The 27,734-nt window shown below is 42.0% G+C and overlaps 2 protein-coding genes across 2 annotated transcripts in view; both read right to left on the bottom strand.

The window, feature by feature from the left end:
- P3H2 (prolyl 3-hydroxylase 2) overlaps window positions 1–27,734 on the bottom strand; it is a 134,321-nt gene that overhangs the window by 26,670 nt on the left and 79,917 nt on the right. The window contains exon 3 of the mRNA XM_075202299.1: window positions 22,486–22,675. Coding sequence (XP_075058400.1) covers window positions 22,486–22,675 — 190 coding nt within the window. The remainder of the gene's footprint in view (window positions 1–22,485; window positions 22,676–27,734) is intronic.
- LOC142143986 (uncharacterized) lies at window positions 13,816–19,530 on the bottom strand. Its single transcript, XM_075202300.1, has 2 exons — window positions 18,761–19,530; window positions 13,816–14,861 (listed from the first exon to the last, which is right to left on the bottom strand). Exons 1-2 carry the CDS (start codon window positions 19,482–19,484, stop codon window positions 14,266–14,268), a joined length of 1,320 nt encoding a protein of 439 aa, XP_075058401.1. The 5' UTR covers window positions 19,485–19,530; the 3' UTR covers window positions 13,816–14,265.

Genomic DNA, 27,734 nt, shown 5'->3' with positions numbered 1-27,734 from the left:
CATTTCTCTCACTCACCCCACAATGGTACCACCACCCAGCATCTTATGCACACATGCTCTGCAAGTCATGGCCAAGCTTGAAGTGTGGAGCTTCAAGGCAAGCGGTGAGAAGAAGCACCAGTTTGTCACATGAGCACATACCGTCCCACTTTGGGCACACATAATATAATATAACATATATATATATATATATATATATATATATATATATATATATATATATATAAATAAAATATTGTAGTGCTTTTTTTGTCATAGAACTCACTGAGTTCCGGAACCTTTTTTCAACAGATTTTCCAAGTTTTAAAAGTAACTTTTGATGTTTGATCAATGTGGGCTTGAGTCACCCCGCTGAGCATAGCAGGTCGGGGTGCAAAATCATTAAAACAGTGCATGCGGGCTGCTTGTGTGTAGAGTCCGATGCAGCCTTCCTTTGTATAGGGACACATTGTGGACCACCATCCCTCTTTCCATTCAATCTAAAGTCATGCATGTCAAAATGAGCCTCATCACAACAGTGTATAATACAGAACTCCCTATTCCTCATGGCTAGTAAACAGTGTTTCAGGGTATCTAGAGTACAATACATTCCTGCTGGCTAGTATAAAAGGCAGATGCAAATACAAACCACTGTATCTCCAGCTCTCTGAAAGCGGGTACTTTAACAAGCTGCATTATTATTGGATGGCTGGTAGAATAAGCGCCCACACTATCATCGATATTAACAGGGGTGGTTCCTGTACTCCTCCGGCCCTCTGTATTGCAGGCAAAGACATAGCGCATCTTCTGTTGCCACTGCACTTGGACAGTCTGTAGAAATCAGACATTTGCCCCCTAAGTTTAATCTTCAATACAAGAGCAGTGTCAGTGAGCTATGCTTCTCCAGTCATATTCTGTAAATGATGAACACTGTGTTAGATAACAAGTGATATGTAACATCTTGGAAGACTGATCTTCACTGATTTAATGTACTTAGCAAAGTAAAACCATATTAAGCGTTTTCAACTACAAATTCATAAATTCCCTAATTTCAATGAAAAACAGATGGTTGTTTATAATAAATGTTAAATGCATCAAATGTCTATCGTGCATAGGATAGGGACACAATCAAATTCAGTCAAGGTAGCCATCATTTGTCTATACTTTACATACAGAAAAATGCAGGAATCCTTTTAGAGCTGAGACATCTATAAGAAAAAAAGAGCAACAAAAGATATTCGCACTGGTTAAGCAAATACTATACAATGGTTTGATCCCTCACTATACCCATTTGGCTTTACAAGGGGAAAAAAAAAAGAAAAAATAGGCCTACACAAGTTTTTTTTTCTTTTCATTTCAGCATTGGTTTCCTATGTCTTAAGAGTTAATATATAATCCCATATTTTACTGGTTTACTCAGAAAAACAACTTCTTTACAAGAATTCATATCAGTTTACAATTTACTAGGAAACGGATGCACTTCGGACAGTAATGGATTTTTCATTATGAAGAAAAAAAATGTAACCATGACACAGCAGGTATGACTTGGGCGAGTGCTTTCATATGTGTAGCTGATAGTGTCCAAATTTGAGACGTCAAAGAAAAAAAAAATCACAAAATACATTACTAAAACGTGAAACTCTATAGTTATGTTGATAAAAGACCAACAATAGCTGTTAAGAGTGTAAAATGCAACATGTGAAGAAAAACAAACAACTATATATAAATGAGTATATTAACCACGTGTGCTGGGGTCAGACGCAATGCCAAAAACAGGGGGTTTTGGCTGGATATCAGCTCTTATTTTAATAAAAATTCCTGAGAACGTGACTATGTCTACAGCTTCAGCCTAGTGCAGTGTTTATCGACCCAGGCACAGTATGCCTGGCATGAAGGTATTTAAGACAGGGTCACTTCAAGTTACATTGAATTAAAATAGTTACTGTATTAGTAAATAGTATGAACATTTTAAAATAAGGGGGGGGTAATTCAATTCCCCCCGAATTTCCACGGCGTTAAACTATTACCGTTATTACTCGCAGCTCCTCTGCGAGCAAAAAGCCGGCGTTGAAACTACCGTAAAAACGGTTATAAAGCGCATTATTACTGTAATAACGGTAATACACAGGCCGCATTACTTTTACCCGTAACGCGGCCCATTGAATTCCCAGATGTTTAATACATTATGCCTGTAAATGTTCAATAAATGTTTAGTGTAACATTAACACACATATGACCTAATTTAGAGTTAAATGTAAAAATGTGACTTTTGCATAAACTAGACACTTCCATCTCTACGGCTGTGTTTTGAGTTTAAACATATTTTAAGATAGGTGCCACTTTAAATTTAAAAGAGGGGAATGGCAGCTGCACTAGGTATACATGTGATTAGACATCCCTAAATTAATAAATTCATAATATTTGATATACTCAGGAACTGTAGTATCTATTATTACCTGAGATGTGTGCTCTAACCCCTAGATAAATATAAAGGACCAAAGAAAAATAAATAAAAAGGTGTATATAGGGGCACCTTAGGATGTAAATTGAATGAATTAAACGATTTAACACAATAGACACGATTAAAGGTGTTTGTATACATAACTTTATTACATGTGACAACAGGGTTATTGCAGTTGATCTGCAATTTTAAATTCACATCCATTTCACTTCCCCTTTGTGTTAATACTTTGTTGACTTTTTATTTCAGGATAATATGTTATTTTAATTTACCTAATAAAAACTAAATCTTTTATTACATTCAATTTACATCACAGTGTGACCCTATATACACCTCTTTCATTCTTCTTTGGTCCACTACTTTATATTTACTTTATAGTTTGTCCGATGTGGCAGTACCATCATCAGCATGGAAATTTGCACCAGGCTTACGGGACACGCAAAGATGCTTTTTAAAGCTACAGATAAGTCAAAATGAGACACGTCTCTAAGGGGCATGGTTTGCGCCTGCGTAGTGTAACAAATTTTACACCAGCTGCATTTTTACATGGGGCAAATGGAATTCAACTCAATTCTAAATCAGTGCCATAATGAGGAACTTAATGTGCATTCCGTGTCCCTCTTCACATAGTAAATGTACCTCTTCATCATTATTATCAATTTATATAGCGCCAGCAGATTCCATAGCGCTTTATAATTGGGAACAAACAGTAATAAAACAATACTGGGTAATACAGACACACAGAGAGGTAAGAGGACCCTGCTCGCAGGCTTACAGTCTATAAGATAATGGGAGTTTGAAACTCAGGCACGTGCCTTTTAAGCTTGTACCTGATAGATAATGATTTGTAGAAGACAGCTAAGAAAAGGCTCCATTTCACAATCTGGAGAGTATAACATATGGCTGCCACAACTCTGTCCCATCTGAAGGCAGAGGAGATGGGGGATTTTACAGTACACAGAGGTCAGAGGGGTGTTCCACAGCCTTTCTTGCTCCCTACATCATGTGTCACGTTGACTGTGGTTGTCATGGTAATTACAAGCAGAATTAGAAATCATTATTAGCAGCCTAAAGAAACATGCTAAGAAATAAAGGTAAATACCAAGGCTGTTCTTACAGACTGCCACAGTGATAGGTAGATGCAGTCCTCCAGAGCTGGTCCCAGCATAGCATTAAAGGTTCTCCATTTATTTGCTGCATGGGCGGAGGGTTTAACCAGGAAGGTCTGTTCAACACTAGACTTCCCCTTTAATATTTTGAGTGTAAACATCTAAAATCTGATTGGTTACCTGTTCTGTTATGTTTTTCCTTTAATAAAAAAGTCACCTACTTCACCTGAAAAGAAGAATAGGATTTCAGGGTACCATATTATCCTTCTTTGTGAAAATCATAGAAGGCTATACTTAATGACACCGCTTCCGTATAACCTAGACTGATATTTGCAGCCTACCGTCACAGTTGCTCATCTGTTTTCCATGCATGTCAAACTAATGCAGGGACATCACTACCAAGGATTACGTGCATTTATTCAAAGTATGTCTTTCCTTGTCCTCCAGAAACATTAGAAAGTTGGAATCATCATCATTTATTTATTTAGTAGGCATCACAAATTCCAGTCGTGTTACAGTCAGCAATACACAAATAGTACATAGTGAAAAGAAATATTGGAGCAAGAGAACAAATAAAAGCAGAAGACAAATTGGAACATAAAGAAATTTTTACATCAGTACAAGTAGGCGAGGACAGTTGACTGGAAGAAGAGAGTTCCGCTCATGAGAGCTAACATTGTAGAGGGGAAATCGAAACTAATGCAAACAGCTGGGGTGGTGAGAAAAGGGTGGAATGGACATGTAGGGGATATGGGGTTTGTTGTCTTAGGAAGGGGTGGGGGTAGGCAAGCATGAGGAGGTGCCTTTTGAGGGAACTCGAAGGATTGGAGGTTGGTCGAGAGTCTAATCAGACAGGGCAGGGAGTTCCAAGGATGTAAAGAAGAGTAGGCAAAGTCTTGCAGTTGGGAGTGTGAAGTGGAGATAGGAGAAGAGGGGAGGTGAAGTTGAATAGCAGAATGGAGTGGGCATGTAGGGATGTATTTCTTGACAAGGTTGGAGATGTAGGAGGAGAAGGTGGTAAATAGGGATTTATAGGTTAAGGTAAGCAGCATGAATTGTATTCGGGTTTGAATCGGAAACCAATAGAGGGCTTTGCAGAGAGGCAAGGTAGATGAAGAATGTAGAAAGAGGAAGATTAGACCGATATTACATTCAGGACAGAGACCAGTCAGGATATTGCTATAAACAATTCAAGAGATGATAAGAGTATGAACAATGGTCTTGGTGACATCCAGCAAATTACGATAATGATGCGAAAGTGAAGGCGACAGTATTGAGCAATGGATTGGATGTGGGGAAATAACTTGGTTAGAGTCAATGATAACCCCAAAGGAGCGTCATCACTTGAGAGTCACGCTATCACCTTTGAGAGAAACAAAAGGGGGGCATGATAATGGGTGGAGCAAAGAAGACTAGTTCAGTTTTTGATATGTTAAGCTTGAAGTAGCTGTCAGCCATCCAAGTGGAGGTGGCAGACAGCTGCACACACAGGAGAGGACAGAAGAAGAGAGGTCAGAGGAGGAAAGTAGGTTAGAAAGTCATCAGCGCAGAGTTAATACTGGAGGTTGATCAACAAATTCACTTGACCAAAAGAGAAAATCAATGAGCCAAGCAAGAGTCTTGGGGATCCCCACAGTTAGAGGAAGAGAAGGTGGGCAAGTGACTGAGGAAGAGATACTGAAGAGGTAAGCCATGTAAGTATGGTGCAGCAAATGCCAAGAGAGTGAGGGGTGTCAAGGAGGAGAGATGTCAACTATACTGAATGCAGAGGTCAATGAGCAAGAGCAGGGAGAAGTAGCCCTTCTACTTGGCTAAGAGTAGCTTTTTTGTCACCATGTTGTAGTCTTCATACATCCATATATAGAGAAGGAAACCTCTATTTTCCAGACAGTGAGGTCTCCTTCTTTAGATATGGTGGACAAAATAATGGACAGTAGGACCCATCCATTATTTTTATACATGAACATAAGTAGATTGTGATGTCAACCGACATCCCGTAACTTAATTATCTCATTTTCAATATACTTTTAAGCCATCATTTACTGCAGCATTTATGTTGATCGTTTGGTACAGTGATACTTTATTACATATCTTTTGCACATTACACAGCATGTTTAAAATGTTTAAATTATTCATATCAGTGCCTGTCCCATTGCAGCTCACATGCTAAAATTCCCTACCGCATGAACAAATATACACAAGGGTTACAATTTGTCAGAAGCCAATGTTTTTTGGACTGTGCAGGAAACCCATGCAACCAGTGGGAGAACATACAAATGCCACACAGATAGTGCCCTGGTCCATGGCCCTAGCACCATGAGGAAGCAGACCAGAGAAATGAGCAGCTTGGTATCACTCAACTTAGGGTCAATATGGCTATGCCTGTCGTGGTTGTCACTTCACTCTCAGGTCGAGCAGCAGGATTGGCCCGTGTGTGACCACCTTAATGCTCATAACACATTCTGCAATACTGAAACCCATATTAGCCCAATATTGAAGCATATGGCCTGAAAAAGACTAGAATGCCCAAACACATTATTTATAGGGCATGTTGGTAAATGTGGTCGGAAGAGAATTGTAGGTCACCACATTAAAGACGTGCATCAGTAATTGTGAACGGAGGAAGACCTACTGAAATGCCTGTCAATAGCCTTACCTCTTGTGGGTGCCTGAGGGCTGGTGCAAATACACGCTGAGGAGTAGGATGGTAGCAGCTTCTATGTGGTTGACAAATTATTTCATGGATTATTTTCATGGATTGTGTCCATTTTATATGATTTTGTTGGCATATTTTACAATTCTTTTTTGCTACTTTCATTCACACATGAGAAGGAAGATTATATTCGCTGTAATATAGAAGATTTTTTAAATTTAAATTAAATGGAATAGCAAATACATTTTTCGCTATCAAAACAAATGTTAAAACACTTGTGCTTATAACTTGGTTGGGTGTAAGTACACCTGATGTAAACATGACACATATGCTATTGGTGCAGAGCTAGATGCATCTTTAGATGCCTCCAACTCAGCATATGGGTGCAAATACTCTATTTTATGTGTATCTTTTTAGAGTGTCAGCCCCTAAATAGCTATAGCGATATTAACAAAATTACTATAGTCACATATCTAGCTGGACCAATATGCAACAATAACCCTTGTGTATCAAACTCCCACTTACCGATCTGTCTGTATGCATTACCCAGTATTGTTTTATTAACGTCTGTTCCCAATTATAAAGCGCTATGGAATTTGCTGACGCTATATAAATAAATGATGATGATTGTGCTGACCAGACCAAACAATACAATGTATGTTAAGTTGTAAAAGGTAAAATTCTAGAAAATAAGTACATTGGGCCTGAGTCATTAAGGAGAGCAAAGCATAAAAAAGGAGTATAATTTACACCTGGGCAAAACCATGTTGCATTGGAGGGGGAAGTAAATTTAAAATGTGGGGACAGATTTATAGTTGGGGTAGGGCATATCCTAGATCAACATTAAATTTCAGTGTAATAATAAAGGTATTAAGTTTTTGTGTGTTTGATGAAAAAACAGCTAGTATTTAACTTATTTGCAAAATAATAAACTAATTGCACCCTTTGCATTGAAACATGGTTTGTCCCAGAGAACATTTACTCCTTTTTTGCCTTAATGACTCAGGCCCACTCTGTTCTCGTTGTTTAGTCCTTAGTATCTCTAGGAAGCCTCCAGAACCATATGTTGGCAACTCAAAATGTATCTGTGAATGTCTTGAGATTAAGCGCAAATTATAGCAGCTTCATTGATCTTTGTATATCAGGCAGTATAAAATTGTAAAACACAATTTCCTCAATAAGTCAAAATCATTTGTCTTTATTTAACTGAATCCTTGAGGATTTGAATCCTATTACACTGCCAAAAACTATTTAATGCTGAAATGCAGTATAAATATCTCAAACAATGTATACAGCAGATGCATGGACCCAGACTCCTGGAGGGAGAACCAAATAGCTCCATTCAGCCAGCTGGCTTATGACAGCTGCATTTTTATGCTTCTGCCATTTAAGAACAATTTAGCTTATGGGAATAGAGGTTTTGATTAGTAGTGTGTAAGCTCAGTCCCAAGTCTGAGGCTTCAGTGGCATGGTATACACTAAGGAAAAGCTGTGCTGGCAAAGACATTAGTAGCGTTCCTAGTTGTGTAATAAGATGATGATTTTCATTTCTATTTGATTGTTTTAAAGGTTTGGCATCATTGCTGTCACTGGATCATTTATTCATTTTAAAAAGTGATATCATTGCCCTAACAATTTTTTTTTTTTTATCTAAACAAAAGACCATACGCAAGGGAAATACTATATTTGGCTCCAAGTCCACAAAAGGATCTTGTTAGTAATTTGTTTCTATAGTACTTCCAAACATTATTCTTTTGAGGGGGCTTACGAAATAGAGTAGTTGCAAAGTTTGGCCATCACTAGAGCCACATTCTTTTCAATAGATGAGGTCAGCTATTGGAAACTCTTACTCACACTAGGAATCCCTCTGCTAATAATAAGATGTATGGTTTTCACTGTGAAATTTATGAGGTCTCTTGATCAGGTATAAAACAGATGAATATGTGCTGAAATGAAAGGATACAGAAAAAAATAGAAAAACAAAGCATACTTTGCCTCCACTACATAATGCCATGATTGCGTCATCACGCCATTGGGAACGGGGCCAAAATGATGCAATTCACCACAAATTGCTTCATTGAGGCCCTCGTACAGACATTCTGGGAGAGTATATCTATAAGCAGAGAACAGCAGCTATATAAATACCTATAAATGCACATGGTGATTCTTGATTGTTTCACCGATTAAAGCAAGATAAGGTAATTTTAAGACAAGTAGTATTAGATTAGTATTGCACGGTAACTAGTACTCTCAGTGAAAGATGAGTGTGGGGTGAGCTAGAGTGACGTGAAAAATTCAGAAGCAAGTTTTGGAGTACATGTGGGATCTGAGGGCATGCAGAGCATTTTGGGGGTTAGTTGGAAAATTTACATCATTTGTAAGGTCTGAGTGTCATGTAAGAGCATGTTGCGGCATCTGATTTGGGGAACTGTGGGGCTTGAGCGAGTGGCTGATGACAAGGTATCAGTGGTCACTGAAGAAAGACGCCCGCCATGCCCATGCCAGGCCCCCGCCATGTTATTGATGGGGGTGTGGCCAGCCGCACAGACGTGCCCTGGGGCAGGTGGGGGGGGGAGGGGTCAGGAACGTGCAGTTCAGGTGGGAGCCAGATTCAATAAAGTTGGCATCCCGCCCAACTGGAGAGAAGTAGCCATGATAAGCTGGGACCCAGGCAGGATGTAGGTGATCCCTGGTCAATGAGGGGAAGCGCAGAAGGTGCAACGAGATGCCAAAAAATCAATGACCCCTGTAAGAGGACAGTGCCCCCAGCAGAAAGAGCCCAGTATGGACAGTAATGTAAGAGGGTGGGGCGGAGAGTGCTGCATTTAAGAGCCCAGTGAGGGCAGTAAAGAGCCCCATAAAGAGCGGTCGTGCCAGATTGGGGGATCTCAACTTTCAGGGATACCGCAGAAGGGGCACCAGTAAAACAGGAGGGCAGGAAAAAGTGCTCCTGTATGGCAGAGGACATGATGGAGATAATCCCCCCACTACAAATGTTGTAGAGCCTTTGGATCTTTGGATGAGGAGCTGCTGGAGAACTGTGCCTGGAAAGGAAAGGCATGGACAAATGGCACCCTTGATAGGGCTGAGTACATGGCAGCGGCCATGGAAGCACATTTTGGTGAAGGGGAGGGAAGAGAGCCCCTAGAAATAGACCAGAGGAGTGTCAGCACCCAGGGAGAGAGTTCAGATGCCCTGTGAGTCAGAGTTATGTTGTCCTAAGCAGGAGGGAGAGTACAATGTGCAGCTGTACGGTTGGACCCTGCAGTCAGGGGAGTGCTGTGAGTCAGCAAGTCAGTGTGTGACTATGGTGAGGTTATGCAAAGATCCCTGACAAATAAGTGTAACAACTATAAAATAATCTGGAAGTATTTTCCCTTAACAGACATTCTCAGCCACCATGAGAGAGATGATGGGAGATCCCCAGATATTGGGGCTGCACCCTGTACAGCAGCAGTAGGAGCTTCCTTGAAAAGTACCACCATACCTTGAGGGGGTGGGCGGGTTGCTGTGTGGCAGCAGCGTGGTTGAAAGTTGGGGATGGTGTGCACTAGTGAGGTGCAAGAACTTCTGGATCATGTCTACCATCTGCATGTATGTATGATCAGCTCTGATGGATACTGTGAAATACTTGTCCCTACAACATGGGGAGCTGAAGTGGTCATACAACCTTTACCTGCAACCGTTATGTTCTTTTGAACTGGAGGAGAGGAGATGAATAAAACTGCTTTGCTTGAACTGAGATGGTCTGGTGCCCAATATTTCATGTGCACTGCACTAGAGTCTGCCCACATGTACTTGTGTTAAACACCCGTGTAATCGGGAGGGGGTCCTCTGGTATTGATTGCCTGTACCCACCAGCTAGCCGGGGCAGAAAGTACTGACTGTAATGGAACAGGAACTGGTGTTAAAGATAAAAGATTCTACGTAAAGCACTGTGCAATATGTTGGCACTACATATCTAAAGATTATTGTTGCTCATAATAAATAATCATCATCATCAGTGGTAGAAGTGAAAACTTTCGCAGTGGCAGTATGGGAAATGTGAGTGAATGGCCAGGTGCATGGGTTTCCATTTTAGAGAATTTTAAAGTTTGAATTAACTTTAGAAGCTTTTTTTTTTACACTATATGAAACATAAATACAAGATAAATAATGCAAAGTTATTTCCCTATCAAATTCATTTGCGCTGACCAGTCAGTCACTTAAATTTTGTTGTTTAACATTCATTTTAGATACATTAATTCTCACCTAGGACACACTCCAAATTTTTGTGCCTGTACATTTCTAACCACACTTCACTCTGCCTGTGTCTTGTCTGTGGCCAGGGGCAGGCTATGTTGAGGGGTAGGGAGGCATCTGTCCCCCAGGGCTGGTCCCATAGTAGGCTACCTTGGGCTGGGTCACCTGCATTATTTCCTTTATTATGTATCTAACAGGCTGCTAAGACGAGTCTTGACCCCCGGGCTAAAATTTGCTAGCCCTCCACTGTCTATGGCCCCATTCTCCTATTTCAAGCCATTGTACGGTGTTTAACAAATACAGCGGGTGAAATAAGTATTGAATACATCAACATTTTTCTCAGTAAATATCTAATGTGAAATGACACAGGGAGAAAGTATTAAACACGCTTCCTGAAATTTATTTAATACTTTGTACAAAAGACTTTGTTGGTAATGACAGCTTCAAGACGCCTCCTGTATGGAGAAACTAGTCGCATGCATTGCTCAGGTGTGATTTTGCCCCATTCTTCAACGCAAATAGTGTTCAAATCTTGAAGGTTCCTTGGGCTTCTTCAATGAACTCTGAGCTTTAGTTCTTTCCATAGATTTTCAATTGGATTCAACTCAGGTGATTGGCTGGGCCATTCTAGCAGCTTTATTTTATTTTCTTTCTCTGAAACCAATTGATAGTGTCCTTGGCTGTGTGTTTGGGATCATTGTCTTGCTGAAATGTCCACACTCGTTTCATCTTCAACATTCTGGTAGATAACAGCAGATTTTTATTATTAATCTCTCTGTACATTTTTCATTCATCCTTCCTTCAACAATATGCAGTATGCCAGTACAGTGTGCAGAAAAACAGCCCCACACCATGATGTTCTCACCTCCAAACTTCACTGTTGTTATGGTGCTGTCACGGTTAAATACAGGAATACAGCTAGGAGCCATGAATATGGTGAAAACACTGTTTATTTTCAAAAATGTACAAGTAGCAGGTAATCATGAGTTGTAGTAAATACCAGGTGCAAAGTTGATGCAGGAAGCAGGAGGTAATATGAATTTGCAGAAACCACCAGGTACACAGCTAATGCAGGGAAGCAGGAGGTATGGAGAGATCCTGAGCAGCAGGTAACCAGAAGCATATCAGAAGGCAGGAACAAGTAACAACAGGATGTGACAACAGAGAGTAACATCAATAACCAGCAATGAATGCTGGGAGAGACAGGTATACATAGTGAACACCCAGGTGCCAGGGATAATTAGTGCAGCAGGTTAACTCCTAAGGGACTAAAAAGGCACAATAGCAGCACCTCTGGAGGATAGAGGTACTGCTGCAACATACAATATTAAAGTCTGATAGTCCAGGAGGCAGGAGCTGCCAGGCAAAGCTGCATGCACTGCAAGGGGCTTACAGGCAGATCCTGACAGGTGTTTTTGGGGTGATGTGCAGTGCCATTTTTCCTCCAAACATGGTGAGTATTATGGCATCCAAAGAGTTCAATTTTGCTCTTATCTGACCACACTATATTCTCCCAGTATTTCACAGACTTGTCTAAATGTTGTGCAGCAAACTTTAAACTAGCTTCAACATGTTTTTTCTTCAGCAAAGGAGTCTTGCATGGTGAGCGTGCATACAGGCCATGGTGGTTGAGTGCATTACTTATTGCTTTCCTTGAAACAATTGTACCTGCTAATTCCAGGTCTTTCTGAAGCTCTCCACAAGTGGTCCTTGGACAACTCCTCTGTCAGAAATCTTGCGAGGAGCACTTGGTCGTGGAGGTGAAATGATGTTCTTTCCACTTCTGGATTATGGCCCCAACAGTGCTCACTGGAACATTCAGCAGTTTAGAGATCCTTCTGTAACCAATGCCATCAGTATGTTTTGCAACAGTAAGGAAGCAAAGGTCTTGAGAGAGCTCTTTGCTTTTACCCATCATGAGATGTTTTTTGTGTGACACCTTTGTAATGAGACACCTTAATATAGGCCATCAGTTGTGGCTGAACCAGCTGGCAGGATTGTTTTCTAATTACCGATAGATTTCAGCTGGTGTCTTGGCTTTCCAGGTCTTTTTGCACCTCCCATTCTTCAGGTGTTCAATGCTTTTTCCCTGTGTCATTTCACATTATTACACAAAACTTAATTTATGGACATCTATGGTTTGATTTCTTTACATGTGTGGATTGCAAGGGTTGTTGCTGACATTGTATAAATTTCATCACAATAGCCACATTAAATATATATTTACTGAGAATCTCAGTTTCTGCTGGGTGTGCTTGGTGGAGGAAGTAGAGATTTTAGGTGGCGAGATGGGATCAAAATAGTTCTCTATCAAATAGGAACTTGCTCCTTTGCAGAGCACTTTCTGTCTGTCAGGATAAACCATTAGGCAATCTGCTCTCTGTGCCAACGTAATACAAATGTATTTTTACTGCTTATCTTGTCTACCGATTGGTGCTATCTATCTTTAGTTTGCATTCAACAGTGTCTCACTTTCCAAGATAGAGATATATATATATATATTAAAATGCATAGTGTTGATTACCCTTCAAATGCATTCCCCTCTTTGTTTAAAAACATCCCCACATATACGACCATAAAATAAAGACACGGACACCGACTTAAGTTTGGAATAAAAAAGGTCCTTTTATTACATTATTATTATTTAAATTATATGTTTATTTATTTTAATTATCTTTATTTTATTTTATCTATCAATACTATCAAAAGCTATAAGCAATTTGGACCTTTTTCTTTATAGAGGTGGCGAAGAGCAAGGGCAGCCATCTAAAACCAACATGAACCAATACGGTGGAAGATCGCCTCCTTTCCACCAACCTAGGTTAACACCTTAACTATTGGCCGGTACTATACACTATAACTTAACTCAATACCCTCTGAACTCAAACTGGTCAAGCCCTTTCTAGGCAAAAACCTGATACTCCTTACAAGAGTACCAACGAGTCTAATAACATTGAGGGAACCAAGGCTATATTGCCAACACATTAAGTACCGTATGTTTAACAACCTTATGACTGCCATGCTCTCCTGCCATTCAAAAACCTCGCTCCTCGTGACGAGGGAATATAATGAATAACCTGGAACCATCTCCGGATCCAGGAAACAGGAAGCTCTCTCCTTCTCACACTGCTTGATATATTCTTTCCACGACACTCCCACTTCCTTTCTAATTGGCTGATTACACTACAGCCTTAAAACCCCCCAGTGGTGAGTAACATTATCAGCTCACAACACATGATTTTAAACTCCTTCGGCTAATGGCCTCTCTCATAATAAAATGCATAGTGTTGATTACCCTTCAAATGCATTCCCCTCTTTGTTTAAAAACATCCCCACATATACGACCATAAAATAAAGACACGGACACCGACTTAAGTTTGGAATAAAAAAGGTCCTTTTATTACATTATTATTATTTAAATTATATGTTTATTTATTTTATTTTAATTATCTTTATTTTATTTTATCTATCAATACTATCAAAAGCTATAAGCAATTTGGACCTTTTTCTTTATAGAGGTGGCGAAGAGCAAGGGCAGCCATCTAAAACCAACATGAACCAATACGGTGGAAGATCGCCTCCTTTCCACCAACCTAGGTTAACACCTTAACTATTGGCCGGTACTATACACTATAAATTAACTCAATACCCTCTGAACTCAAACTGGTCAAGCCCTTTCTAGGCAAAAACCTGATACTCCTTACAAGAGTACCAACGAGTCTAATAACATTGAGGGAACCAAGGCTATATTGCCAACACATTAAGTACCGTATGTTTAACAACCTTATGACTGCCATGCTCTCCTGCCACAGCCGAGTGCCCTACGGACCACGCGGCCCGCCACCTAAAGAAAAAACTAAACCCTTGAGCTCTGAAAAAATCCTCTCTATGAACAAAACCGTTCCTACTGGCGACAAATGAACCCCATCTGCTCTAAAAAGATGCCTCTTGTCTACCGTTAACCCAGGATGACTAATGACAACCCCCTGCGTGCCCCTAATGTTCTGCATTGCGTATCCATTTATCTTTTTAACCACCTTTATCAATGTGGCCGGGGGGATAGATGATCTCCAGGACAATCGAGGTATAATGTTGGACCAACAAACCTTCATTGAAGGCCATCGGGCATGTATCTGTGCGAGATCTTCACGAATATTAATGATTAAATCAAGGGATTTGCCCTTTCCTACATCATTACCTCCCAAATGAATGACCACTATATCCGGGGTACCGTGTACTTCTATTTCTTCCCCTAACGTGGGAATCAAAGCCGCCCATACCATGCCCCTTTTACCCAACCAGCGGATGTCAACTGGGTGTGTGAAACCGGACCACCTCTCCGCTATCCTGTGCTTCGCAGCCCAAAAGATAAATGAATGACCCACGACCCATATCCTTGTCTTCTTCACCGAAAAACCTAAAACAGAATGAATAGTCTCATCAATCATAACCGTATCTGAGAACTGATCCACCAAACAAACGTGTTAAGAAACAGAACTATATTATTTTTTTATTTTTATTTTTATTTCAATTTTAACACTTCGCTGAGGTATCCCCTCCCTACCAGAGGGGCCACCCCAACTAAATTCGAATATTGGAAAAGGAAAAAAGAACCTATCTTTAGTTCTAGAAGCAATTGATTTTAACTATTTTGTCTCGTTTATTGACGGATTTATTTATTTATTTTTATCTATTTTGTCTCGCTAAGCTGAAATTATCTTTATTCTTTAATTCTTAACAAAATGAAATGGAAAATTGGTAACCCATATGTAGGTAAAAACCCCTTGTAAACCCCGGGAGGCACACACACTAATCAGGCCTTGCCAAGGAAAACAAGAGGAAAAATCCCTCCATGCCCCCGTTTAACACAGCGAGCAGCATAACCCTGGGTCACCAAGTGATAGATGAGAAAAGAAGAGATGAAAGCGATAAAGAACCATGAGAGACATAAGGAGAAAACATGACCATATATATAAGAGCCCTTACAAGGCTCATTTATCCGGCCGGATATATTTCTTGTAGGCCTGTGACTTCCATCTCCCTAGCGCTTGAATCTCATTGACAGATGCCCCTCTGGCTGCAGCGGCGGTGGCCGCCCCAATTCTGAAAGAATGCGTGCCATATTCAACAGGGTTAAGGCCAACCTCCCCAAGGGCCCGTTTTAACAAAGCACTAAATTGAAATTTAGTTACTGGCGTATTGTCCGAATGACTTAACCACAAACCTTCCCCTGGGGGGCGAATTTTAGCGAATTGATTGGCCAGCTTGACCGGGCATATGGATGTTTCCTGCTGCTCCGTAATCGCTAACCAATGACCTCTGCCTATCTGATCCGTTTTGGACTTGACTATCTTACAACGTATCACATTAGTTTGTAATAACATTTCTAAACAACAAAGCTCCCCCTATGTCGTTCTTAGATCTGGCTACCAACTCACTAACCCTAAAGGCTCCGTGATACGCCATTGAAAAAGCCAGCCCGAATAGTAAAGCCTCATAGTCATCTGTAGCTAAATAACGCAATGCCGCAATCAATCTGGCTAAAATTTGCCCGTCAATCGGCCGGTGTGTGTCGCTAGTTATAGGCTGAATCCTGGACCAACCCTTCAGCGCTTTAGTTATGATAAATGACTTTGTGGGATCCTGCGCGTTGTTCAACTTAGCCGTGAATGAAATACCAGCCAAAAGGGACCCCATTTTTGCTCTAGAAACCCCTTCGTTGTAACACTTCCACATAAAACCCGTAATGGAGGGAATCTGACCTGAAGTGTCGCTGTTGCAAGATGCGCAGTAACTCAACCAACGTTCCCATGCCCCTTGATAACATTTTCTAGTTGCCGGAGCCAGGGACGCTTCTGCTAGCCACCTTATCCCTAACGAACCATCTGCCAAACATAAGGAGGACACTGTAAGCCAGTTAAACTTGCATGTGGAGCCAGAGATCTAAAACGCTGCCATTCAAAGCGGGAAAGAGCATCAGCTATTTGGTTGTCCACGCCAGGAACATGACGTGCCCGAAAGGTAATATCAGACTCTAAACACCTCAACACCAGGACACGGAGCAAATTAATCGCCGTACGTGAGGAGGCGCTTTGCTTGTTAATAGCCTGCACCACACCTAAGTTGTCGCACCAAAAAACCACGCTCCTGCCGCGCAACCGGACAGCCCACAGCTCCAAAGCCACAACGATGGGAAACAACTCTAACGTTAAAAGAATTTCGCACCAGGCCTTCGGATCTCCATGATTCCGGCCAGGGTGCCGCGCACCATTCCCCTTGAAAAAAGGCACCAAAACCTTTCGAGCCTGATGCGTCTGTATGCAAATCCAACGATGTACTAGCTACTGCGTGTGCTGGCCATACTCTCACACCGTTAAAAACCACTAGAAAACGACTCCATATGCCTAGATCTTCCCTGATCTCTGTCGACAAACGCACCTGGGAATGGGGACTACGCAAGCCTGACGTTGCTAGCTGAAGCTTCCTACAAAATACTCGGCCCATGGGTATTACTCGGCAGGCAAAGTTGAAAGAACCTAGCAATGATTGAACTTTACGCAATGTACAAGATGGAACAGCCAAGACCTCTCGTATCAGGGATTGTAACTTTGCCACTTTATCAGATGGTAAACGACAACAACCTTCCAATGTGTCAATTTCGATACCTAAAAACCTCAGGCATGTGGCCGGGCCCTCCGTTTTGTCTGCAGCTACTGGCACCCCCATCACCCGAAATAACGCTTGCGCAGCATACAGTGTTTCCTTACAACTAGGGGAATTAGCCGGACCTATAAACAAGAAGTCATCCAGGTAATGCGCAATGCCGCGATGTCCCGTCCCTGCCCCGATACACCAATGGAGGAATGAACTAAACGCCTCAAAATATGCACACGATACTGAACAGCCCATTGGCAGGCACCGATCCACATAGTAACGGTTCTGAATTCTAAAACCCATAAATTTAAAGGACTCTGGATGCAATGGAAGGAGGCGAAAAGCCGATTCTATGTCCAACTTGGCCATAAGCGCACCATTGCCAAATTCTCTCACTAGTGCTAACGCATCATCAAAGGACTGGTACACCACTGAGCTAATTTGGGGGTCAATAGCATCATTAACTGACTTACCCGCCGAGTAAGATAAATGCTGGATTAACCTAAATTTTCCTGGGGCCTTCTTAGGTACTATTCCCACCGGGGAAATGACTAAGTCTTGAATGGGAGGGGATGAAAAAGGACCCACCATGCGCCCAAGGCCTATCTCTTTACCTACTTTTTCCGCTAGAATGTCGGGGTGTGCATACGCTGAGCGAAGGTTTCTGGCGGCAGTACCCGCCACCCCACTATTTATGGGAAGACGAAAACCAAGGCGAAAACCCTCCCTGAGAAAAGAGGCCTGCGCCGCATCTGGGTAAAGGGACAGCCATTTGCAAAGGGTAGGGAATATAATGGGGGAGTCCGCTTTAGACAGAACCCCCCGCCCCTCCCCGTCCCCTACCGACTCCGACGGAGCCCCTAGGGCATTCTTTAAGGGGATGACTACCTCTACAATTGGTGCAGACGTGTCTATACCGGCACGAATCCCCCCTCCCGCATGATGAATTGTTAAAGGCGAAACAACGGTTTTTGGAGGACTGGGGAGCACCTCGTCTCCCCCCATATGGAAACCTGGTTAACTGCGGAGGACCGTACCCCGTGCTCACCTCCCACACTTGAGCCCTATTTAATCTCAACCAGATCTCAACATCCTTAAAAGCCAGGGGCATATAAAGCTGACCGTGCACCTTCTCCCGGAACAGCTTATCGTACAATCTCCAGGTACCTGGGCGTTCACAACTATGCATCTCGTTAATAAGGTGAAGATATTTCCATACGTCTATGATTGCGTCAGGTCTAGTTTCTAAATAACAAGCTGAAAAAACGCAATACCCTGTTAGCCAATTGGAAAAGTTTCTGTATGCATCCTCCCCCACTCCCCCTCGTGCGCACGCAGCTGCCAACTCCTTTTGGGTGACCTTTGTCAGCTCGAATATATCCACATAATGACCTTTCTTAATCTTGTGCCTCATGCTGCGCCTAACTCCTATCAACAATGCCGTGTTTTCACATCTAACCAGGGGACCTCCTGCCGGTGTGGGAGAAATTGAAATCAGTCGATCTGCGCTCTTCCTCTTAGCTCCCCCGAAATGAGTGTTCAGAATTTTGATAAGCTTGCGCTGACCCTGCCTGGGGGAAGATGATGCTGACTCATCACTAGTGGTAGATATGCTTGAACCGGACATGTATGTATTGCTTATCGTAGAACCATCGTACTCACCATCCGCTCCCTGCGCCTCCTGCAGAACGACTCCCGCTCCGCCCTCATCCCTCGAACCGCCTGGTTGAGACTCTTGCTGGACTGCCGCACACTCCGCCTCACCTCCCTGCTGGGACCGAGAAGGTGACCTGTCCATGCCCGCTGGAACAACTAAGGAGGACGACTGCGCCTGTGAAACTGGACGAGAAAACACGTTAGAATTCGGCGAAGGCAGATTACATAAAGGCTGAGGCAGGACCCCAGCCGGGGCCGGCACCGGGGTTGAGGCCGTGAGATGACCCAGAAAACCCGCTTGAGGGGGAGCCCTTTGATCCCCACCCCCTTGTTGGGAAACCGGGGGAAAAGGCGGAACCATACCAGTAACGCCAAATATATTGCCCAAGGAGGGTTCAGGGTAAGCATGAAAGTGTTGCCCAGACAGAGGAGGGTAAGGGGCTGTCCACCTACTGCCCGTCCCTGATACGGGACCATAACCCCTAGGGGGGTATGGCAATGACCAAGAGGGGTCACTATCCCAGCTGTTCTGATTGATGGAACGTGGCTGGGAACGCCAGGTTTCACCCGGGTCCGGGACCTGGGAGCGGAAAGCCGCTGATTGTTCCATGGGAAACTGCTGGCAAGCCACTCCACTACCCCCAGGGGAAAACCTACCCGGGGGGGGACCTAATAAACCCGGGGCCTTGTTAGAGGAAAAACTGACCCCCGACTGAACCACAGCATCCATGGAGAAAAGAAGGGGGGAGGAAACAGGGGGAGGGGGGGGGGGGGAACACCGGCCAGGGGAAGGGGAAGGGGGGAAACCTGGGAACCATGACCCCGTAAAAAGGGGGGGGGGAGGGGGCTCCTGAAGACCAAAGGGGGGAAATGGGGACTGATGCCCGACACTAAACCGCCCGGGGGGGGGGGGGGGGGGGGGGGGGGGGGGGGGGGGGGGGGGGAGAGTATGAAGAACACCATGGTGAACCCCACCCTGCCCACTTTGACCCGGGGGAAGCAGGGGGTCCAAAATAACCGGACCAAGCCCTCTATATGGGGACCCCGGGTTCTGTTCCCTGCCAGGCATGGAGGATACCTCCTGGGCCTCAACACCCCCCTCAGTGCCCTCAGGACCCCTGGACACCGCCGCAGCGGATGAAATTAAAGATGGCCGCCGGGCGCCACCCAACACCCCGGGGGAAGGAGATCCCCTGCCCCGGGCTTTTCCAGCCTGCCTGACACGCTGAATTGCTCCGGACACGAGCGGCCTCGCCGCCCGCTCCGGAGCCCTGGACCTACGACCACATCTCGGGCCTGCCCCGCGAGCTACTCTTGCGGCGGCCGAGACACGTGGTCTGCTGCCGACAGCGCCTCCCCTGCTCCGGCTGTTCGCGCCAAGAGGACCCGGCGTCTCTAGCTGGTTTTGAGAGGAGGGGGGGGGACGGAGGAGAGAGCAGGGCGATGGGCAGAAGCGGACACGGCCGCGAGAGGAGGGGGGGACCCGGCCAGCCTTGCTGGGGTGGATCTGGAGCGTCTAGGGCGGGATGAAGCCATACTGAGGGAGGAAATGTGGACAAGAATAAGGGGGAAGAGAGAGAAAGCAAAACGAGGAGAAAGGAAGGAGAAGCAAAGCAAAAGAAAAGGTAAGAAAGTAAATGAAACACAGTTACCAGAAAACACAGATACTGAGCCTGATGCTGCAGCTTCTCTCTCCGGATCCAGGAAACAGGAAGCTCTCTCCTTCTCACACTGCTTGATATATTCTTTCCACGACACTCCCACTTCCTTTCTAATTGGCTGATTACACTACAGCCTTAAAACCCCCCAGTGGTGAGTAACATTATCAGCTCACAACACATGATTTTAAACTCCTTCGGCTAATGGCCTCTCTCATAAATATATATATATATATAATTTTCCCATATACAATGTCATAGCCAAGATGATAGGAGCACTACACAAATAAAATAGTTATAGCACTGCTAGTTTAATACAGTTAAACTGTACAATGTACATCAAAATTGAATTACTTTTCAATACGATATAATGTCAAAATATATATCATATGTTGCTCTGTGATACATTAAACCATTATGTATTTTCTAGCAATCCCATAGAAAAGATGTGGTAAGTGGCGTCATTTATGGAATCAAGGTCTAGAACATTCTAGCTCTACCTATCAATTGTGCAAGCACTACACCACAGCTCCCAGGACACATGCCCAGATAAGGAATAAACTTCTAGAGATGTATCTGGCCATTGTGGGAAGAAGTCACTGTCTATTAATGTTGTAGCATGCAATAAACACTTGAATAGCTTTTTGGCTGTAAAGTCTTAACTTTGCTAGTTTCAGATATGTGCTGTTCTTGCCTGGTCATGATAAATTATGTTTAAAAACAAAAATATGACAAATGTGCGAGTTATATACGCCAACATTAAGACATAGAAGGATTGCATACTAGATCTCACACTTGTTAACATTTACTCAACCTGCTGAGATTATGGAAAAATATCATGAAGCCAACTTGTGTGGTGGATGGCGTCCAGATTCCTAAACAATTCCATTTTCGTAACTGCTTAAAGGATGAAGCACAAACCTCATTCAAAGATTCAGCATAGAAATAGTTTAACAGCAAGTGGCATTGGATAAACACATTTCATCTTCTGTATGTCTGAGTAAATAGAGATTTTGTAACCTGATCTTTTCGCTGACATTCCACATTGTATATTGTTTGTCAGTAAACAGGTTTATAAAATAGCCATAATTTCTCTTTACTTTCTTAATGTGCTTACTTTTTTGGGACTTTTCGTTACGGTTATTTGATATCATGTTGAAAACAATCAATTAAGCAATTTGAAATCCAGATTTACATTATTAAACACTAATTATATAGCTAGGTCTTATTATTTAAAATTTGTTAATTTTCAAACAACTCAGGGTGGCGATTGCAGTGTCTACCAGGGGGAAGTAGGAAGATATCTATAATATACAGGGATGCTGTAACCTCTAGGAAAAAATAACATTAAAAATGAAAAACCTTTATTGTTCCAATAAAGCATTTTTTTTTGCTTTTATTCGCACTTTAATATATTGCACAGTATTTATTTTTACCAGTTCCACGCATGTGTGATCCAGCAATACCGTGTAATTCATACACAGGGCACTGTGCACTGGCTGGAGAAGTGGTAAGAGTACTCTTACCATGGCCAGCCAGTATCGCCAGGGGGGTTGAACATCACCCAGCTGTCCCAGCGAATATACCATGGTAAACCTGCAGCAATATCACTGCGGTAAGCAACAATTGTAAACTTGCCCTATATCTGTGGCTTAATAAATATACCCTTATATTTGAATAATTCCTATTGTCTTCTACTCGCACTTACCTCAGCCACACATTACACTGCCCACAATAACGCTTACATCCAGCTCTGCCTAAGCCTCTTCCACATAAACAAGCAGCTTGTCACAGACAGAATTCGCTCATAAAACACATGTGACAGTTTATTGTGGGAATATAAAACACACTCAAATATTTGATTTATGAAAAACTACTGCCGAGTATTATAAGGAAGACTTACTTTGAAATATTAGTACATTGACGTTCTGTGTCCTGTATAAAAAAACTCATCCTACTGCCTTCTACTTTTATATAGGCACTGAACAATTTGCTTACATGTTAACTTACATGTTAGATTAGACGTGGATTTCAATATATGGATCATACAACAATTATATAAGAACGCCTTACCTGCAATGACTTCATACAGAGTCGCACTGTAGTCCACATATTCATATTCATCAAATTTCTGTGGTCCCCAGCACATGGCTCTGCACTCCACATCGGCTTTATAATAGCCTTTCAAGGCCTCCTCAAAGTGCTTAATCGCCTGCTCGTATTGCTCCTTATCATACAGCTTCACACCTGTGTGGTAATCATCCTATCAATTAAAATAGATAAATATTAATTAGTTTAGGTTTTAAAAATGTGATGTCATAGCAGATCTACTACCGCAGCTGAATCTTAGTACTAGAATATCTGTATGCAGTCATAGGTCTGAGGACAACCAAACCAAGAGGAATATTATATTATGATGCCTTTCACCGATATCAGAAGATATTGCGTCATCTTTATTATTTATTAAAGCTTTACCATATTATGCAGCGCTGTACACAATACTCATACATTCACACCAATCCCTGCCCCATTGAAGCCTACAGGCTAAATGCCATAATCTGTGTTAAAAAAAAATATCTCTGATGCAGTAACTTGGCCTAATTTTTCAGCAATTGCATATAATTTATGTATACAAGTGTAAAGCTCTTATTTACAGGTGTTTGTAGAAATATTAGCAGCATTGGTGTATTGTTTCTTAAACTTCCGTTACCTCTACATCATCCCTAAAAACTGCAGATTGTTTGCTTATGGCTAGAGTAACATATTTTCTAAAGTATGAGACTTGATACTTGCAGTTCAACGGTTTTCCACTTTAGCGTCCAAAAATGAGTTTAATACAAAATGTAGTTTCCATCTGTTAAACCAGTCACAAAAAATGTATTTTCAGGCAACGAGTAGTAAAGGTATTGTATTGTAAGGAGCCGCAGAGTCAGCTAAAATCTGTAATGCAACTACACTCAATCACTACTGGCCTAGCCTGGCAGAGTGTAATGTGTTGGAGCATTAGGCATCTTCCCAAAGTTGCTGATCAAAACTAGTATAATAAAAGACTCAGTTAGTATGCATATAAAGAGACATGAAAATCCATATGCTGTAAACTAACTGTAAATTATACCCAGAAACAACTAAGCACCCATATAAGCAATAGCAGTTTTCAGGGATGCAAACTTCTTGGGCCCCTTCCAGACTTTGTACCTGCTCTCTCCCCCTCTCAACACCCCTGGCAGTATTACAAGTGCAATTATAATAGCAATGACTTCATACTATGTCTGATGTCTGGCCTATCATCTCAGTGCTTGACTGTAAATCACAAGCATGCCCCTAACCATTTACACCTGTAATTGGTACCTTTCTTTCTCTAACCAGTACCTACAGGGCCGGACTGGGATTAAAAATCAGCCCTGGCATTTAAAGCACACAGGCCCACCTGCTGTGAGCTCCATGCACAATATTGTTGCACGCTGGTGTGGCATTGAAACAGTTGCACATTGTTTTTAAAGGGCCTCTGTGGCCAGGTCCATCTTGGAATGTGCTCCAGCGACAGGAGAATTAATACCCCAGTGCTAGGGGATGTAAAAATATATTAAAGTGAATGTTTATTAATTTAAATGTATATATTTGATATATGGGCGCTGTGGCGCCGGTTAGCAACCGCCGTGCAGTGCCAGAAAAGGTTAAGTCTCGGTATTAGGCGGTAGGAGAGTAAATGCATTTGGTCATGTATTGATTTATTATGAGATTATGGAGGAAATTTGTTTCTTTCACTCTTCTGAAGAAAGGAAGACCCATGCATCCAAACCAACACATCTTTTTAGCTTGAATACACAGCAGGGGGTCATTTCTTTTTTTTTTGTGCATTCGGTCCTATTAAAAAGGACTTAAAGGACTAAAGCCTGTTGGAATTTTCAGGTTCGTTAATACGTACCCAGCCCCTTTGGAGAACCTGTATGAGGATATACATGATGATGTCTGTGTTTATTCGGTTATCAATGGACAGCAGCAGTTATTGACTTTATATTCTTTCCGGAGAATGGGTTTCTTAATAATAGATCCCCTACCTGTATGTCCATATCTAAAAGGCTTTTTATAACATATCCCTAATCAGACCCTTCCTCTCCCAGGATGCCACCAATCCACTCACTGATCTCTGGTCTTGACTACTGCAACCTTTTCCTTACTGGCCTTCCCCGCTCCCATCTCGCTCTTCGATCTATACTTAATATTGCAGCTAGACTTTTCTACCTCTTTTGCTGCTCCACATCTCCCTCCCCTCTCTGCCAAGCCTTACAATGGTTCCCCTACAGAATCCTTTTCAAACTTCTCTGAAGTAGAGACACAAAACCCATACTTGGAGAGACATGGAAAGCTAATGTTAGCAGTAGGTCCAGTTACTACTCTTCCATTGCCAGATATGCATGTCCTTAATGCTGGCTTTGGGTGCTCATGGCCTTCACATAGCAGCTGATATTAGCTATTTTGGCAAGAGGGCCAGATACGCTTCTACCCGTCTTGAGCATAAAAAATTCTTTGCACTCTTTGTCTGGGCAAAGTTAGCTCTGCTTCTCAAACTTTAATTCACCTGTTCTTGTCAGTATAGAGATGTAGGGAAAGAATTCCAGAAAACTCCAGAAAAACACTAGAGATAAACCATTAGATAATCCCAAGGCGCAGTGTCAGTAAATGTAAATGTCAATAAGTGCTAAACAATTTTATATAAATCAGGAATAAAATCTAAAACAGCAATTTGGAAAATTAATCATAAACTTCCAATGTCATAATATGAAATATTAAATAAAATATCAGCATAATTCTCAAAATAGCAATTGCAATAATAGTAGTTCTGGTCACAACACATAGCTTTGTTAGTACTGCTGAAACCTGCTGATTTTTCACAAAGTGATCATAAATCCACCACAGTCCATATCCATAAAAATGTATAACCAGTTTGTATCCAAAATTTGTCCAGAATAACTCTAGTCCAATTTCATATATAGCAGGATCAAGCAAGTCAAATAACTATGTATAATAAACAATATATGTGGTAATTCAAATGAAAGTCCTCCATAGCCACAGTACTAAAACTTGGTTCAAGTCTCTAACTCAAGTGGTTAAACTCACATTTCTGTAGACTCTGATGTTCTCCATTGGCTAGTGTTATGTGCCCAAAGTGAGTTTTCCCTACCTCTCCTGCCCGGGAAGACGCTACTGTTAGCATAAGTTCCAGACCACGTTTATGTTTGCGCATGCGCAGTAGGGGTCAGAGTCGCGTTTATTGTTTGCGCATGCGCAGTAGGGGGTCAGAGTCTCCGTTATGATGTACCTGTCAGGCTCTCCTCTGCCCTGACAAGCGGACGCTTAGGAAGAAATGAATGAAACGGCGAGCAGAGCACCGAAAGGTGGTGCTGCTCGAGCGGGCCTGTGGACGCTGAATCGGCCCATCTTGCCATCGGCCCTTCTGGCATTTGCCAGAAGTGCCAGATGGCCAGTCCGGCCCTGAGTACCTATGATAATGAAATAAACACTGCAGGGAGAGGGAGAGTGTCAACTGACTGACCAATAGACACAATATTAGTGGGGCGCAAGGTTCTGAATACACTGTTTGATGTCTTGCTTAAATCATTTGTAACATATTAGAGAAATGGGGAGTAGCAGCTAAAGTATACTGTACTCTCACCTGCCCTCCATAGATCACTACAGAGTCATACTTTTCTTATTGATTTATTTTGCATGCTGGTTGCAGTTGTTCGCATCTGCTCATTCTGTACACATGGATAACTGTCACTTTGCTTCTTCTGTACATTGAATGTAATTATCAATGTTTTACTGTCTACGTACAGTATACAGTACTTTTATTATTATAGTATATTCATTTCCCAGTTCCTGTTTTTATTAAATATGAATGAGAATCAGCAATAACTGCATACAGAAGACATGCTGTAAAGTTATTAGCTGCTACTCATTCTGTATTTATGGAAAACTACATATTCTCTTGTACAGTTTGCATTTCTCGGTATTTGCTTATGTTCTGTGTTTATGTACTATTTCCACCCTGTTATTATTCAGTAATAGATGTAATGAAGCTAAGAATTTAAAACCGCCATTGGTATAGTTGTGCATAGGGCATGAGCACTTTAAAATACACTTTCTAGTTTTAAAATGAAACAAATTAATTTGCTAATAAAAGTACCTCCTCTGGGACCCAAACCATTGACTGTATTTAGCTGATTGTCTTCAGCACTGTCCTGCTTGCTTTGCATCGAGGGGGTACAACTGATGGAGTACATTTTTGACACTTTAAATGACAGCAGTTACCCTGCTGACACTTGCATTGTGCGACAAATGAACAATGTCGTCAGTATGATTGACAACATTCACAATGTCGCCAATTACATTGCCGACATTAAAAGACCAATGCCGCCAGGTCCGGGGTATAGCCGCCACATTTTCATGTCGACAGGTTAAGTGCCATCATTTACAATGTTAGAAAGATGTACCCTACCCGACAACACTGCGTCAAACACAGTGGAGCAGTGCCAAGGGATATAAGTAGATGTCCCAGCTATAGGCAAGTGCTGGAACCTGCTAAACACAGCAAATGGAATTGACCTCCAGAGTACTATTATTAGTAAGGGCAGTTATTCAGTAAAATTAATTTCTAAACATGGAAAACTCCTTCAAATGACCGATTGTACTGCTGTAAATGAGGAGAATACATCTGACACCCAGCAATTACAATGCAGCTACACATACATTGCTTATACTGTAGCTCAATGCAACCAAGAATGGAGAATATAATGAATTAAGTGGACAATCTTCTAGTGCGGTAACCTGCTTTCAAAACATAAAAATAATATTGTATTGTGGCAGTACCTAGAAAATTAGTGGCACTTACCCTTGACTGGAGACTCGATAAAAATCAGCTGCATCATTGCACTTCCAGTGGCTGTTTAACAGCACACGGCTGTCATTGCAAAGTATTTTTTCAGAATAATAATTAATAATAAGAGATACAAACAAATACAGCGGTTTATCTGCACAGTACTTTAGAATGTATGGAAGAACCAGCTGTAAATATCCTTCTGTCCTCTGCTCCACCTTTTTACTGATCCTAAACCTGTGCTGCAGGATGCTGCTGTCACTTTTTATTGGACGATGCTGCTGTTACAATATGTAAAGGACTATAAACTTGAGTGTCTGCAATGGCAGATCCTCAGAGGCATGAATCCTCCCAGCTGACCAGCTATGTTTATTCTTTTTTTTTTATTTTTGTTTTGCTATGACCACTAACACATTCTGTTTCCATAGAAGAAGGCTAACAGCAG

This window comes from Mixophyes fleayi, chromosome 3 (assembly GCF_038048845.1).
Source record: "Mixophyes fleayi isolate aMixFle1 chromosome 3, aMixFle1.hap1, whole genome shotgun sequence".
Classification (NCBI taxonomy): Eukaryota; Metazoa; Chordata; class Amphibia; order Anura; family Limnodynastidae; genus Mixophyes; species Mixophyes fleayi.
The sequence above is the reverse complement of the archived record's forward strand: the minus strand, read 5'-3'. Positions and strand labels throughout refer to the sequence as shown.